General features: G+C 53.0%; 6 protein-coding genes across 6 annotated transcripts; 5 read left to right on the top strand and 1 right to left on the bottom strand.

Moving 5' to 3' along the window:
• Nucleotides 1–330: 330 nt before the first annotated feature.
• On the top strand, nucleotides 331–1,188 carry BKCO1_5300016 (bzip transcription factor; the record flags this gene model as incomplete). Its single annotated transcript, XM_020277121.1, has 2 exons — nucleotides 331–586; nucleotides 779–1,188. 2 exons carry the CDS (start codon nucleotides 331–333, stop codon nucleotides 1,186–1,188), a joined length of 666 nt encoding a protein of 221 aa, XP_020127218.1.
• A 726-nt stretch (nucleotides 1,189–1,914) lies between these two features.
• On the top strand, nucleotides 1,915–3,151 carry BKCO1_5300015 (swi snf family dna-dependent atpase ris1; the record flags this gene model as incomplete). Its single annotated transcript, XM_020277120.1, has 3 exons — nucleotides 1,915–2,063; nucleotides 2,136–2,920; nucleotides 2,988–3,151. The coding sequence occupies 3 exons, from the start codon at nucleotides 1,915–1,917 to the stop codon at nucleotides 3,149–3,151; spliced, it is 1,098 nt and encodes a 365-aa protein (XP_020127313.1).
• Nucleotides 3,152–4,490: 1,339 nt separating this feature from the next.
• BKCO1_5300014 (major facilitator superfamily protein) lies at nucleotides 4,491–6,278 on the top strand (the record flags this gene model as incomplete). The annotated part of the gene is made up of 2 exons (XM_020277119.1): nucleotides 4,491–4,810; nucleotides 4,865–6,278. 2 exons carry the CDS (start codon nucleotides 4,491–4,493, stop codon nucleotides 6,276–6,278), a joined length of 1,734 nt encoding a protein of 577 aa, XP_020127217.1.
• A 525-nt stretch (nucleotides 6,279–6,803) lies between these two features.
• On the top strand, nucleotides 6,804–7,748 carry BKCO1_5300013 (uncharacterized protein; the record flags this gene model as incomplete). The annotated part of the gene is made up of 1 exon (XM_020277118.1): nucleotides 6,804–7,748. One exon carries the CDS (start codon nucleotides 6,804–6,806, stop codon nucleotides 7,746–7,748), a length of 945 nt encoding a protein of 314 aa, XP_020127314.1.
• Nucleotides 7,749–9,933: 2,185 nt separating this feature from the next.
• On the top strand, nucleotides 9,934–12,197 carry BKCO1_5300012 (substrate-binding domain cholesterol oxidase; the record flags this gene model as incomplete). The annotated part of the gene is made up of 4 exons (XM_020277117.1): nucleotides 9,934–10,363; nucleotides 10,422–11,385; nucleotides 11,448–11,537; nucleotides 11,594–12,197. 4 exons carry the CDS (start codon nucleotides 9,934–9,936, stop codon nucleotides 12,195–12,197), a joined length of 2,088 nt encoding a protein of 695 aa, XP_020127222.1.
• Nucleotides 12,198–13,503: 1,306 nt separating this feature from the next.
• On the bottom strand, nucleotides 13,504–14,072 carry BKCO1_5300011 (uncharacterized protein; the record flags this gene model as incomplete). Its single annotated transcript, XM_020277116.1, has 3 exons — nucleotides 13,504–13,761; nucleotides 13,815–13,990; nucleotides 14,039–14,072. 3 exons carry the CDS (start codon nucleotides 14,070–14,072, stop codon nucleotides 13,504–13,506), a joined length of 468 nt encoding a protein of 155 aa, XP_020127221.1.
• Between the last annotated feature and the right edge of the window lie 407 nt (nucleotides 14,073–14,479).

The raw sequence follows: 14,479 nt of genomic DNA, 5'->3' as shown, positions 1-14,479 counted from the left end.
TCATCGCGATCTCGGTAACCGAATGAAATGTAGAGGTGAGAGTATATTTCCATCTGGAGAGGTACGAGCAAGCACTGTTAACGGTAGGACCCTATCTATTGCCTTTTCTGATTGTTGCTCTCATACTACCAATTTTCATCTTGCACCCATAGCTCATACGCAGGAGTGTGATTGAGAGAAAGTGCTCCAGAAAGCTCCGAAAGCGTTACAAACACGGTCGGTCTCCGGTCATTTCGCAATGACTAAGGTGCACCGTGCGTGCACTACTTCCTATATCCGTGCTTGGCCGCTAACCACTTCGCGAGCAGCCAAATTCGACTCTCTAACACAATGTCTTGGTTGTTGGAGCATACCTTACACCAAATCGACGAATGCCTACAGGGTATCCAAGATGTTGGCCAAGATGTCCTCGGTGTCCAAGACAGCCATACCGTCGAGGACGATTTCGCTCTGTTTATTGACTGGGATCCCCAAGTATCACGGCACCCCTCTATCGAAGCATCACCATATGCTGAAGTCTCTGGGTACGGTGGCCAATGGACGGGAACAGAGGGTATTAAATTAAATACAGACTCTAGCTTGCAAGGTAAGTTTGCAGGACTGAACTGGCTTTTCTTTTTATTTGCAATTCGAGTAGATGTATTTTGTCAAACTCAATAAATTGCACGGCGTGTGCTTTACTTTGGTCAGTTTTTATATTTTTAGCGACTGCTGCACGTCCAACTCTGATGTAAGAACAGCTCGCTCCTTACTCCAATTGCTTACTTCGACGATTCAGGGACCTTTAACTGCCTCAAGCTGGACGATATCCATACCCAACTAAGCGGCCCCCCGGCGCCACAACGACTCAACTTCACTGAACCCCTGCTGCCAAGTGCTCACTCAAAGAATTTTGGCCCTTCCGTACAAGACTGGGAGGATGCACTTCGAATGATTGAATCGTTGCCAGGGAAGCATGACTGCGTAGCCGAAGAGCTCCAGCGGCTAGCTGGAATGGACGACAAGCGCCAGCGGAACAACGCTGCCTCTGCACGCTTCCGGGTCAAGAAGAAGCAGCGCGAGGAGGAACTGACGAGGAGGGTTCAAAGACTGAGAAGCAGGGCTGACGATCTATCGGCTTGCATTGCCCGTCTTGAGGAGGAGAATAGAGGGCTTAGAGATACGTTGCTGGCCATGCCAGGGAAATGAAGATGATTGATACTATAGTGGAGGTGAAGCAGGTGGCCCCTCGAGTCGATTTAAGCTTCTTTGTGCAGCCATTCCTACTTTTTTTCCTCCAGCGGAATCTATGGCGTTCATAAGTTACTGGGCGACTGGCGTAGCCGGGAGAAACAAAGTAGACGTAGACCGCATAGAGTCTAGTGGACGAGGGCGCGTCAATCCGCTGTCTGCCATATCGCCTGTGTCAAATGGGGACTTTCTGTCCACTACGGAACACAGCCCCTGCCAGGGTTTCATGTGGCACAGGCCTTCGACATTCCCGACGGTTTGGATTGCGGATTGTGCATGTGGCCGGCGGTTGGTGAGGCGCTTGCCAACACAGCTATCAGTCGAGATAGCAGGGAATAGAGGCGTTGCATCATTCCGGAAACTGCGCCTCAGCAGGCAGCAAGCGCTAAGCCATGCGTTATCAAGCAGCTGTGCCGTTCGTGCCGCAGCTGTATGTAACGCCACCACAAGCGAGCTCGCATTCCAACCAATCACCATTGCCAAACCGTCAAGGTCCAGGCATTCGTGCAGCACCTGAACTCTGGGGCGGAATGCGGGCGCTAAGTGCGGCAAGGCGTACTTCAGACGCAAGGATAGACTCAAGTACAATTGGAGCACTGCCCGCCTCTACTTCCCCCATCGATCTTTCTCTGCCAAACACAAACCCCAACAATTTCTGCCACAAAATTTCATTGCAAGTCCAACATGGAACACCTTTCGAAGAAGGAAAAGAAGAAACGCAGAAGACAGGCGAATCGGCCAGAAACATGGTCGGTAACCCCAAGGGAAGAGCCAGAGCCAGCTCCAGCGGCGCCGGAGCTTCCAGTACCAGAGGACGATCGGCCGGATACTTCGTAAGTTGTCCTCATCTCGCTAGGCTGCTGTAAAAAGGGTTATTGGAGTGGGCTTATCCTGACACGCTTCAGTCCATACACCAGTGCTACTATGGCGCTTCGTTTTGGGACCGAAGGAATTCAGTACAACGTTCCCGCTGCTCTTCTTCCGTCTTCCATCAATACCGACCCCGAGTATTATGACTATACTCGCACAATTTGCCTCTCCGACATCGATTCAGACATCGCCCATCCACTCGTGCACTTCCTCCACACAGGAAAATACGAGACTCTACGAAGCGGGGAGGCAAGTTTAGTCGCGAGGGACATTAGGGAGCACCAGCGGGCTCTGAACCTTTACGTTACTGCAAGCAAATATGGCTTACGCGAGCTGCAAATCCTGGCGATGGAGAAAATCCGTTCCATTAAGCCCGGTGTACCAGCAGGAGACATCTTGGAACACCTAGAGGCAGTCATGTCTGATACTTCGGACGAGGATGAGTTTCTGGAAGCTTACCTAACAGATACACTCAAGAAAACCTTCGCGGAACTCGCCAACCTCTCGGGCAAGGTGCCCCGCATCAAACTTAGCTCGCGTTTTGCAAGAGCAATGGTGGTCAGTTTTGCAGCCATCCTCGACGACATGCAGGCGAGTGTTTCAGAGAAAGACAAGACCAGAAACACAGGAGAGTCCTTCCATATGCCAGCGCCTCCAGAGGAGCCTCCAGTGGAGGCGGATTGTCTTTCTCTATCGGGAACGGCCAAGTCTGAAGGGCTCACGCATGATTCGTTTTCGGTCGTTTCTTATGATACCAAAGAAGGGACTAGCTCCGATCACAGACAGCATGATTCCGATGCTTTTTCTGCTAACATTCCCTGTACGTATTCCTGCATCTGGTTGACTCGGTAGTGGTTGTACGCGCAGCTCACACTGATTCGAAACAGATGATGGCCCAGAGCTGGAACAATGCAAAAAAGGTGCACAGCCTCTAGAGGAAGCAGACGCTGGGAAACTACAGGAGCCAGATGACGAGGAGGACTGGGTCCCGGTTTCGACAGCAAAGAAAGACAAGAAGAAGAAGAAGAAGACGCGATCAGCTATCAAATAGGAGGTCATCGAGACCCTACCAGCTGTAGTCGATTGGAAAGCCATCCCCTCAAAAAAGAAAAAGAACAAAGGCCGAAAAGTTGCAGACGAGATTGTAACTGATGAATGTTGGCACAGAGTTGAACATCTTCTCGGTAGATGGGACTCCTGTAACACGTGTCGTGAGTTCGTTTTCAGCGTGTTTCAAGAAGAGCATCGAACGATGTCAGACGATGAATATCACATGTCATGAATACACAACGATGAAGCACATGCTTGTCTTCATGATGGACATGTGATATTCATCATCAGACAAATGATTTCGGAATCTTAGTATGGGTAGTGATATCGTGTAGATAATGGGATTGTTTACACCGTGGCTTACCTGGCAAGCACTTCTATAGATTGGAGAGATTTCGAAATGCTTTTTCTTTTTCAACACAGTCTGCCTGGCAGCTTGCCATTTGACCATGATCGCTCCACGCCCGACGAGAAGGTATCATCTTTTGCCGGTAAGCACTGCCATCACTTCGTACTTTTCGTATCATCTACTTCTTGACCGTTTCTCGCTTTGGAATTCGGATATTTACGCTGTGGAAATAGGTTCGTCTAGGTTAGCAACGCTGGGCAGAGCGTTGCTCGCTATCAACTAAAGAACCGTATGATAATCCTCCTCACCGCCGTCTCAAATGCTTCCTTGACCGCCCCGACCCATTACGTCAGGCCAGTGGCGAAGTTCTCATCGGCTTCATCCACTCCCAGAGCCAGGTCGAACTGGTAGCCATAGTTTGACAAAACGCAACACCTTGGCAGCCGATCACGTGCACCATCATTCCCACGCTGATGGCCCCAGTGGTCGCGATGGCATGGTACGCGGTGCAGATGGCTTCGGTGGCAGAGAAAGCCTGCGCGGATGCGACTCTGGGAGGATGGGGACGAGGCGGCCGATATATGCCAAAGCGAAGGGGGCGTAGCGGCCGTTGTGGCCGAGGCCGATGGACTGATCGACCCAGGTGAACGGGCTGAGCGAGTGCCGCGGTCACTGGCTTTGAATGGCCGTTCCACACGGTAGGAGTCAAGAAGTGACACGGGCCTTGAAAGGAGAGGGTTGTATCTTGGTGAGGCCCCAACACTTCGGAGCTGACTAAGAAAGCCTCCGAATCACGTTACCCCGAAACTGGCTGAAGTGCCGGCCCAGTCTCCGGAGCAAATCAAATGGCATCCGCTATATAAGAGCTGTACTGGCTGCAATGCCGTTTCAGCAGCAAGACCAACGCCATCATCATTCTCGATTCTACTCGCGCTTGTTTTTGTTGCACGAAATAATTCTATGAAATTGCCTCCACCCATTTGAGCAAACGATGGAACCCAAAGACCACTCCAACAACGGCCACGCACGCAGCGAGCTAGACTCGATGAGCGACAGAGCCAAGTCCGTCTCGCGCAAGAGCGACGACACGGCTAGGCTTGGCATCCTTCAATATGAAGAAAGCCAAGGCTCATCACCGAAGCAGTACAAGTACGGATGGAGGTTCTGGGCCATCTTCTTCGGCCTGGCCGTCACTGCTCTGATCAGTGGCATGGAGGGCGTCATTCTATCCACGGCGCTGCCGACCATCTCGCGGGACCTTGGCCCCGGAGAAAACTATTCGTGGGTGGTCAACGCCTACTTTCTCACCAGGTAAGCTGGGAAACATCCACCGTATCTTTTATTCAGCTGACCTCTTTGCCACAGCGCTGCGGTCCAGCCGCTATACGGACAACTTGCAGATATATTCGGGCGCAGATGGAACATGCTGGGTGCGGTCGCAATCTTCGGCCTGGGCAGCGGCATCTGTGGCGGTGCAATGAGCTCCACTATGCTGATCGCAGGCCGTGCCGTTCAGGGCATCGGCGCCGGCGGCCTAAACATGCTCATCGACGTCATCATCTGTGATCTGGTGCCTCTCCGCGAGCGAGGCATGTACGTGGGGTTGCTATTCATGATCGTCACCGTTGGATCTGCTGCCGGGCCCGTCATCGGTGGCGCCATTGTTGACAATACATCCTGGCGCTGGGTCTTCTACTTCAACTTGCCCTTCTGCGGCTTGGCCCTCGTCCTCCTCTGGGCCTTCCTCCGTACAGCCTTCCAAAACGAGGCATCGCTCGCCAACAAACTCAAGCGCATCGACTACATTGGTAATGCCATTATCATGGGCGCCACCGTTGCCACGCTATTCGCCGTCACCTACGGCGGCACCCGTTATGCCTGGTCCTCTCCGCACACCCTCGTCCCTCTTATCCTCGGCATACTTGGCTTCGTCATCTTCGCCCTGTTCGAATGCTCCCGTTTTGCCCCAAACCCCGTCATTCCGCCCCGCCTCTTTACGAACCGCACCTCTTGCATCGCCTACTTTGTCACCTTCCAGCACGCGATTGTCACCTACTGGGTCACGTTCTTCCTGCCCGTCTACTTCCAGGCCGTACTGCGGGCCACGCCCACCCGGGCTGGCGTCATGATGCTGCCCACAGTCACCATCTTTGCTCCCTTTGCCGCCATCGCCGGCGGAGTCGTTTCAAAAACGGGGCGCTACAAGCCGGCCAACATTGGCGGCATGCTCATCGCCACCATTTGCGTCGGCTCTCTGTCTGTGCTCGACGCTCACACGCACACAGCTGTTTGGGTCGTCTTGCAAGGGTTGGTGGCTGCGGGCTTGGGCACGGTGATCAGCACGCTGCTGCCGGCGGTACAGGCTGGCGTGCCCGAGACGGAGGCCGCGTCGACGACTGCCACACTCGCCTTCATACGCAGCATTGCTACGGTTTGGGGCATTGCGATACCCGCTGCTATTTTCAACAACCGGTTCGACCAGCTGCTGCCGAGCATCGACGACGCAGGCGTCCGTGTTATGCTGTCGAACGGTAAGGCCTACGAGCGTGCGTCCAGGGACTTCATCAACAGCTTTCAAGAGCCACTGAGGAGCCAAATTATTGGCGCGTATTCTCGGAGTTTGAGCAGGAGCTGGACGATTGCTGTGGTATTCGCGGGCACGGCGCTGGTTGCGGCCTTCTTCGAGAAGGAGCTTACGCTTAGAACGGAGCTCGAGAATGAGCATGGGCTCGAGAAGAAAACCGACGGTGGGAAACCCATGGGAAGCAACACTGTGTAAATTCTTGAGAAATCACGGAGATGGAGGGAACTGGTTTGGTAAACCCGCTGATACTTCTAATGTCTTTCTCTCATGGGCGCCGACTGTTGATCTGTATCGATGCTTGAAAACCTGTCAAACCCGAATGGTGAATGTCGGAGCGGAGTTCGGAGTGGCTGGAGCCAGTGCGGCACAAAAACCCTCCGAAGAGGGTGTAGCGGGGACGCCGGGTGTTTTCGGAGTGGGATTGTTAGCCGCTATTGAAGTACTAAGGCACAAGTCATCAGCCGGAGCTTTCGGTGGCTCGGCTGGACGTCACAAACACAACAAAACATGTCTACCAACGATGGGTCGTCGCGTCGATCGGCATGCGACCGCTGCCGGGCACATAAGCTCCGATGCGAGCGCGACGCCCAGCAGAGTGTGACGGGACCCTGCCGCCGATGCCTCAAAGCAGGCGCTCGTTGCACCACTGGCCATGCCCTGCCCACAGGCCGCCCCCCGCTGCCACAGCCCCAGCACGCTCATTGCCACACGCCGCAACAGATGCAGTCTCCTGCGATGCAGCTGCAGCCCACCCCTCCTTCAGGTAGTCCCAGCGAATCCGACTGTTTTTTCATTCAGCCGCAGACGGCGCCTTCGCCCCCCACCATCTTCGATCTGCCATTCCTCGACGGCGACTTCGACTTCCAAGCCCTTCTACCGCCCATTCCTCAGCAGTCGCCCGATGACACACGAATGCACGAGGTGCCTTCTCCGCCCACCGACAGCCGCCAGGAATGCCTCCAGAAGCTCGGAGACCTGCACTCGGCGCTGCTGGCCGACCTCAACACGGTGCGCGCCTCTAGAGTAGCAACTGAATCCTCCATCGCCACGCTTCGCGCCGACGCCGCTGTGCACGAAAACTGCGGATGCAGCGTTCCCATCGGTCGAATGTTCACCACGTCCGCCCAACTCCTCGAGATCCTGCATTACTTTTCCGCCGCCCCACAGTCCTCGTCTTCATCTCCTCCCACCTCGAACCCAACCTTAATCTCGAACTCCTCAGCTACTCCCTCAGACGTGGGGCTGCTGCGCCCCGAAATCCCCACCACCCTCTCCATCCTCGCCTGCTACGCCGCCCTCCGCCGCATCTACCGCACCATCTTCGCCTGCATCGACGCCTCGCTTCAAAACTTTCCCCCCCCTCTTCGCTCATCCGCCCTGCCGCCGCTGTTTCCCGGCCTTGCTCTTGGCGGCTTCCAGCTTGGCGGAAACGTCGGCCTGCAGATTGTCATTGTCGCCCAGTTGAGCCAGAGCATGTTGGCCAAGATTGATGCCGCCCTGGGACTTGGCCCTGGCGGTGGTGGCCTTGTTGAGAGGCAACCTGGGGCGGCGGACATGTTCAAGGCGATGATCAAGGAGGAGGAGGCCGAGGGACCAGAGAACGAAATTTCGGGCGGCTGTAGGCCGCTAGAAGATATTATCGGGAATGTAAAGCGCTTGTGCTAAGCAGCGATGCGAAGCCGAGTAGAGAGGGCTCGTATTCATAAGTCCAACAAGAGGGCAAAAGGTTCAATCTACTGATCGGCATAACACATCGCTTCCGCTTCAGCGCTCAAATCCCCGTTTCTGACTTTGTCTCTCTTTTTGCAGTTGTGCGTTCCTTTTACCGCTCTACCACAGCGTATAGCGACTTTAAACGCCTTATGCTCCTGCCTTCCCAGCGCCCTTTCAAGCCTCACATACCTGCTCCACCATCCTTCCTCTCCGCCCGCGGCATCCCCGGTCCACCCAGGCTCAAATGGTCTCAGCCACATGCTATACATCTTTGGCATGATGGCTGACATCCATAAGAACTCATGCAACGCAGCACCGAAACCAGCAGTACCCCTACAGCAAACAGTCCCTTTGCGGTCTCTGAAAACTCATGGGGTGGACGCGCAATGATAACGACAGAGGCAACAAAGAACAGGAAGCCAGACATAGCAATCAAAGGGCCAAGGACCATGACAGGGACGAACCCCTGTAGCAAAGTACCGCGGTTCAAACATCGGGGAAGTGGCGGAGTTGAAAGACGGTCTTGGGGGATATCAGCAGGTGAAATTCAACCGAGCCTCAAATCAATGACGAACCATAGTCAACTATTATGCAGTGGGTGGTGGGTATTCGTCGAACGTGATAGATGGGATAAGAGTAGTTGTCGATCGTGCTGTCATTTCGTGTGACTTGCCGAACTTCCAACGGACAAATGTAAACCAAGCGGATTGCCTATCAGTTGTCCCCAACATCGGCCGCATCTCCCTAGGTTTCAGCCGACCAAGCCCGGTCATCATCCTTGCTCCTCCACACGTAGATCGGAGCTGGCGCCGTGATCAGATGAAGAGGGCTGGCAGGCAGTATAGAGGTGTACTGCGGCTGGTCGCCGGAGTAGAATCGCTGTTTTATGGAACATCGGGGATTGCTTGGAGTAGGCTAATGTACGCAAGGCAGCATCTATCAACCTCTAGTGTCACGAGTTGTGTCGGTATCCCCCAAGCTACGCACGACTGGCTCTCTTCCTTTTCACTCTGTAAAAGCTGCAGTAAAAGCACTCGAATTACGTCTATTGAAACTAAATGATGTTGCTGAGGCTACCACATATGACTTCATCGGCTGCTCACTCCGACTTGTAGACGAAAGTGGCCATGCACGTAAAAAGGGGAAAATCCAGGTAAGCGGCTCACCCGACCGAAGGTTGCACAGCTGTATGTCCATACAAGAAAACCACGCCATGCTGAGACGTCTGGGGAAGTAATCGACAAGGCTAAGGCATAGGAAATTAGATAGGTGAAGTTAAGCGATGTGCCTGTGGTGGAAAGTGGGGGTTCGTAGTGTCTTTTTGTTTCGTGTAGATCATAAGCTGACATCTGCCAAATAAACTTGCTTCAGGCTCAAAAGAACCATAGACGGCGGCAGATAATTACGTGGCAAAGCAATGCTGGCGTGCTTGTCTCCCGGTTTCATCCGCCTTTCCAGTCCCAGTAAACAAACCCTCGGAAGCCTTCTGGCGTTTAGAACACGAACGCTTTAGAAGACTTTTGATTGTGACCCTTACAACTAATCGTTATCTGGACTTTTTCCAGCAGCGGCAGAGGCCCGCCGTTGCACTAGCGCAATGCGGGAATATTGGTTCTACAGCAAAGTAATTAACATGAGGCATGCGTTAATAGAATAATGTGTACTTTCTGTGATATGGCATGTAGTACCCGGGCTGGTGACACGCAGGGTCGAACCGATCAGGTTTCACGGAGTACGTCAGTTGGTCGCTTATTTGCTGTAGCTGTTGACCGGATATTCTTCGCTGTGACATACCATATTCCGTTCCTGGATTTTATCGCATCTCCTCTCAAAAACGATGTACAGCGCATGCTTGAGAGATGAAAAATAGCCTGTTTCAAAGCAGTACCGAAGATGTAGTAACGTACATCAAAGCACGTCCGTAATGCAGCATTAGACCACCAGTTCTGGTCACCCTGGGCTTTTGGGGCAGAAAAGTGCCACTGTTATTGCACGTGCAGACACTCATCCACAGTGATGACATTTTCTAGACCCCTTCCCTCCCCTCACATACGGTTATTTAAACTCGCTCCGCCGGTCGCCTCAGGACGATATTCGAAAACAAGACATCGATCATTCTTTGCTGTTCACCGTCGCCATGGAGCAAGAACAATTGCCGAACCTCCAAGATCGGAACTCTAGGAATATTTCCGAGGCCCTGATCGAACATCTTGACGACTTGGCTGACAAGGGATACAATGTTGACATCGATAGGCTTAAGCGATCCCTCAGAGTAGCGCGACCTCAACAAGTCACCCGTAGAGCAGCGCAGCTCTCGTGGAGTCCGCAGTCCGGCGATGCGGCGCCGCCGGACCCCGACCTGCTGGACCCGCTGAAGTGGCTCCGTCAGATACTACTTGCCTTCCGAGACTATTCCGAATACCAAGACGCGCTGAAAGCGATGGAGGTGCCCGAGCTCAGGCAGATGATTGAGACTTTTGTGGACGAGGGAGAGATAACCGACAAATGGCCCCATCTTGACCTGTTCATCAGGAAATATGAGGAAAAGACGAGGAAAGAGGATGCACGTGCCCTCACCACCCTCTTACTCTGAGTGGAAGCTGACTTTCGTGCAGAAGTGGACAGATGACTTCCACAACTGGGGTATGACAACGCACCGCAAGAACGTCGATCATCACTACCCCAAAACGGTGTCGGATGTGCAGGCAGTTGTGCGATTGGCAAAGGAACAGGGGCGCCGTGTGCGATGCGCTGGATTCCGTCACAGCTGGTCACCTATACACGCGGACGACAACGAAGTGTTGATAACCTTTGTCAGCAAATGGGCCGGAAAGCACCCGTCCAACTGCGTGAGCCTGTCCTGCAAGGACTTTGAGAATGACCCGGCCCACGAGCTCAAGCAAATCCACCTCCTGGACACTTACTCGGCCATCGACAGTACGAAGCGGCTCTGCAAAGTCGGCGTTGCCGTCACCAACGAAGATTTCCGGCGCTGGGCTACCAAACACAACCAATGGGCGCTTCCGCTCAACGTCATCCTCGTTGAGGTCACCATGGGCGGCGTGAACGGCCCCATCTGCCACGGGGCCGGCCACCGCCACAAGACCACGTCTGACCTGGTCGAGTGTGTGGACTACGTCGACTGTAATGGAGAGCGGCGCACCGTCAGCAATCCTGAGCAGTTGCGTGCGGCCGCCGGTTCTTTCGGGCTCATGGGAGTCGTCACTCACCTCACGCTTCGGCTGGATAAGATGACGTACGTTGCGATGCGCCCGCAAAAGAGGAGTGCAGTCACGGCTGTGCCTCCGCCGGACCCTAGTCTAGTTCCGCCAGGCATCCAACCAACATGGTTCAAGGGCTTGACGCCCGAGGCTGCTCGGGCGAAGCTAGCGCAGCCTATTCGCGAGTTCGAGAACCACGCGCTCAACGACTACTATAGCGAGTGGTTCTGGTTTCCTTACCAGGAGAGTGTTTGGGTTAATACCTGGACTACGGTCGAAGATGGTGCTGGCGCTACCGACTATCCTAGCTACAAGGGGGTGTTTTGCCATTGGTTGTTAGGATGGTTTGCTGGTGTGCTGACCGAGTGGTACGTTGGAACCTCTTGTAAAACACGCCCTTTTGTCGAAGCTGACTTTCGATCCATTATAGGACTGTCTTCCACATGCTTCCAAATGCCTGCAAGGCCAGTCTTCTCGGTTGTCTGAGCATGATGGTCTTGCCGGACAGACAGGAGCCGAAGTATGTCTACCCACACAGTCTTACGTTTCTCTTCTTGCGCTAAAACCGAGAACTAGGACCCATCTGACCAATGCACTGCACTTCCGTCGCGGCATCCACAACATGCGCGTGCGAGACGTCGAGTTCGAAATCCCGCTGCCGCCGTCCAAGAATGACCCGACCAAGCCTGATCTAGACGTTGCTCGCAAAGCGTGGTGGGACGTCATCCATCTCTTCTACAGCGACAACGAGCCCAGCATGCGTATCGCCCTGGAAATGCGCATCATGGCCGACTCGGACATCATCATGGCGCCCCAGTACGGCAACGGCCGACTGGGTACAGCCAGCATTGAAATCATTACGGTGCAGGATCCTCGGCCAGGCAAAAACAAGAACTGGGACGATTTCACGCAGAAGGTGGCGGACAAGTGGATGAAGTATCAGTACCGAGCAGAAGATGGTTCCGTCAGGATGCCGAAGCCTCACTGGGCCAAGGAGTGGCGCGATCTCAAGGTGGACGAGGTTCCTATGGAGAGGTTCCTGAAGGAAACTGCCTACCCCATGCAGATACGTGAGTTCAAGAAGACGCTGGAGTCGATCGGCAAGGATCACGGCTGGAAACTGGATGACCTGAAAAAGACGTTCTCCAATAAGTTCTGGGACGAGATGATATGGTCTTGAGAGTCTGTGTCGTATCACTACTATAGGTAGAGAACACCCCACTGAGGAAACATCGAAAGTGAAGAGATACTTTGACGAAATGTATGCTTCATGACTTTTATCTTGTTGGACAGTATCTTAGCTCCGTCATTACCTTGAGGCCTCCCGCGAGGTACCTGATACAACAAACCAAGCCAAAGCGATTAGTTGTGTGATCATATTGCATAAACCGACCACGACGCCTACAATCGAACAACTGCAGTGTTGGGTGGCGTGTTTTGTCTGGTATTGCTGCATGGTAACGTTGGCTATGCAGCGGGGTGCTTCCGCGCAAACCGTATGGTCTATTGCTCGATATCCGGCCGGGTCGAGCATACTCAGATAATTGAGTACATCATCATCATAGGATTCCGTGAGTTGTGTAATCTGGTGACTGCACCACCCTCCGTCCCGGGAATCTTTTAGGTAAGGATGCCTAAGCGTGGTCCAGTCCTGGCTTACTAATATATGCGCACTGGAGTGGCTTTGCATGTCGATTTCTTTTCGTTCTGTCATGGCCAAAATAGTTAATGGTTGATCTTGTATCCTCATATCATATAAGGATGCGTTGTTGAAGAGTGCTACAGCCTCGTCTAAACAGCTGTCCTGCTCCAAATTTAGAATGCAGTGGGGGCCATGTTAGCGGGGCCGAATTATAAGTCACCTACTATGGAGTCTCTCGAATACTTTATCAGTGTTCCCACTCACTAACGTGCCTTTCTACCCGCTCCAGAATGCTACTAATAGTATGTCAGCTTTGCGGTGTCTCATTCGAGATGGACCGCTGACGCCGGACCTAGATGCAGCTATAGCAGTGTGCACCAAAAGTACACAGGGCGCGTCAGAGCGCGGGGAGATGACAGAAGAAACGGATTATGCGCCCTTGAATGGGCGCAGTAAGGATGAGCAGGCGGTTTCCCAGATACGGAGTGTGAACATAACGGCTTAGAAAGAGATATCACTAAAAAGGGCTAGCGATGGAGGATCCTCATAGTAGTATTCGTTGCTAAAGTAACAAAGGAGTGTCACGGTCTCAAGGAAGGAAAGTTGAAAGAGTCAGATTGAAGAACAAGAGGTTGTACGGTCTTCGAAGAAAAGACCGTACGAGGTGACTATCTACTTGTGGATGAGTCAGGTGACGTCACGTGAGTCACTTGGAGTGACTCGTGGGACGGATCGTGACAGGAGCGTATAACTAGTAGATGAAAGACCAAAAAGTTTTGGAATAAACGTGTGGCGAGATATCAAAGGAAACTAAAGGAAAACATCGTGACCTCACCTCCCATTTCTAGAGCGGGATCTCGGAGCGCTCATGGATGGATGGAAGAAAGTTGAATGGGAATTTGGGCTCAAGATTAATCTTGATATAGACGTGGGGCTTGCCATCCTTCAGCTCAAACCAGACCCGGATCTCTCCCTTGTAGACCGAGTCGAGCTTGATGACCAAGCCTTCCTTCGCGTTGCCATAGATTGCTGGATACTTCGAGCCGAGGATTTTGAACCCAAGTCCGATCTCCCAAGTATCCGTCGAGACATAACCATAGATCTACCGGGAGAGTTAGTACCCAAGCTTAAGAGTGGAATGCTCGAAATTCTTACACTCAGGATGCCTGGAATAATGGTCATGTCAATCTCCTTGGTAGCCTTGCCGGAAAGCTTCGGAAGCTGGTTGAGGTCCTCGAGCTGCGTGATTTCGTAGACAAGCTGGTTCTTTGGCTCGGCATCATCACCATCCTTCTTGTCCTCTCTGTGCTGCTTGATCTCGAGCGACCCCACTAGTCATGCTAGACGAGGGAGAAACACCGGGAACGACTCTTACTCACACGATTCGAAACGTGTTCCCTGGAGTGTAGCCATGGTGTCGGTGCGTAGCTTTGCTTGACTGTTCAGACTTGCAATGGACTGGATGATGAGCATCGAAGACGGAGGAGAAAGTGGCTATAAGTACTCGAGCAGTGACTACAAGTCCCCCGAGGATCAATTGGATGCCAAGATATGACCTGAGAGGTGCGTTCACACTAGCACGCAAACACATTCCATTTCTGGAACACCGGTTTTCGTTTGTCCGCTACGAACGGTTGAATTCCCGAGACCGCATGAACTGCTTATTGCAGCATGCAGCTGTTCCTCCGGGCTGACCACGCCATTCTCTAGTAAAGAGCTGAAGTCCGTTTTTCACTTGAATATGATGCCTCCCTTAGTGTCAGCAATAGCACGCTCGACAATGCAGATTGCGGCATTCAGCTGCTACAAGTCCGCCACAG

This window comes from Diplodia corticola (assembly GCF_001883845.1).
Source record: "Diplodia corticola strain CBS 112549 chromosome Unknown scaffold53, whole genome shotgun sequence".
Taxonomy (NCBI): domain Eukaryota; kingdom Fungi; phylum Ascomycota; class Dothideomycetes; order Botryosphaeriales; family Botryosphaeriaceae; genus Diplodia; species Diplodia corticola.
Note: the sequence above shows the minus strand (reverse complement) of the source record. Positions and strands in the feature narration are given on the sequence as shown.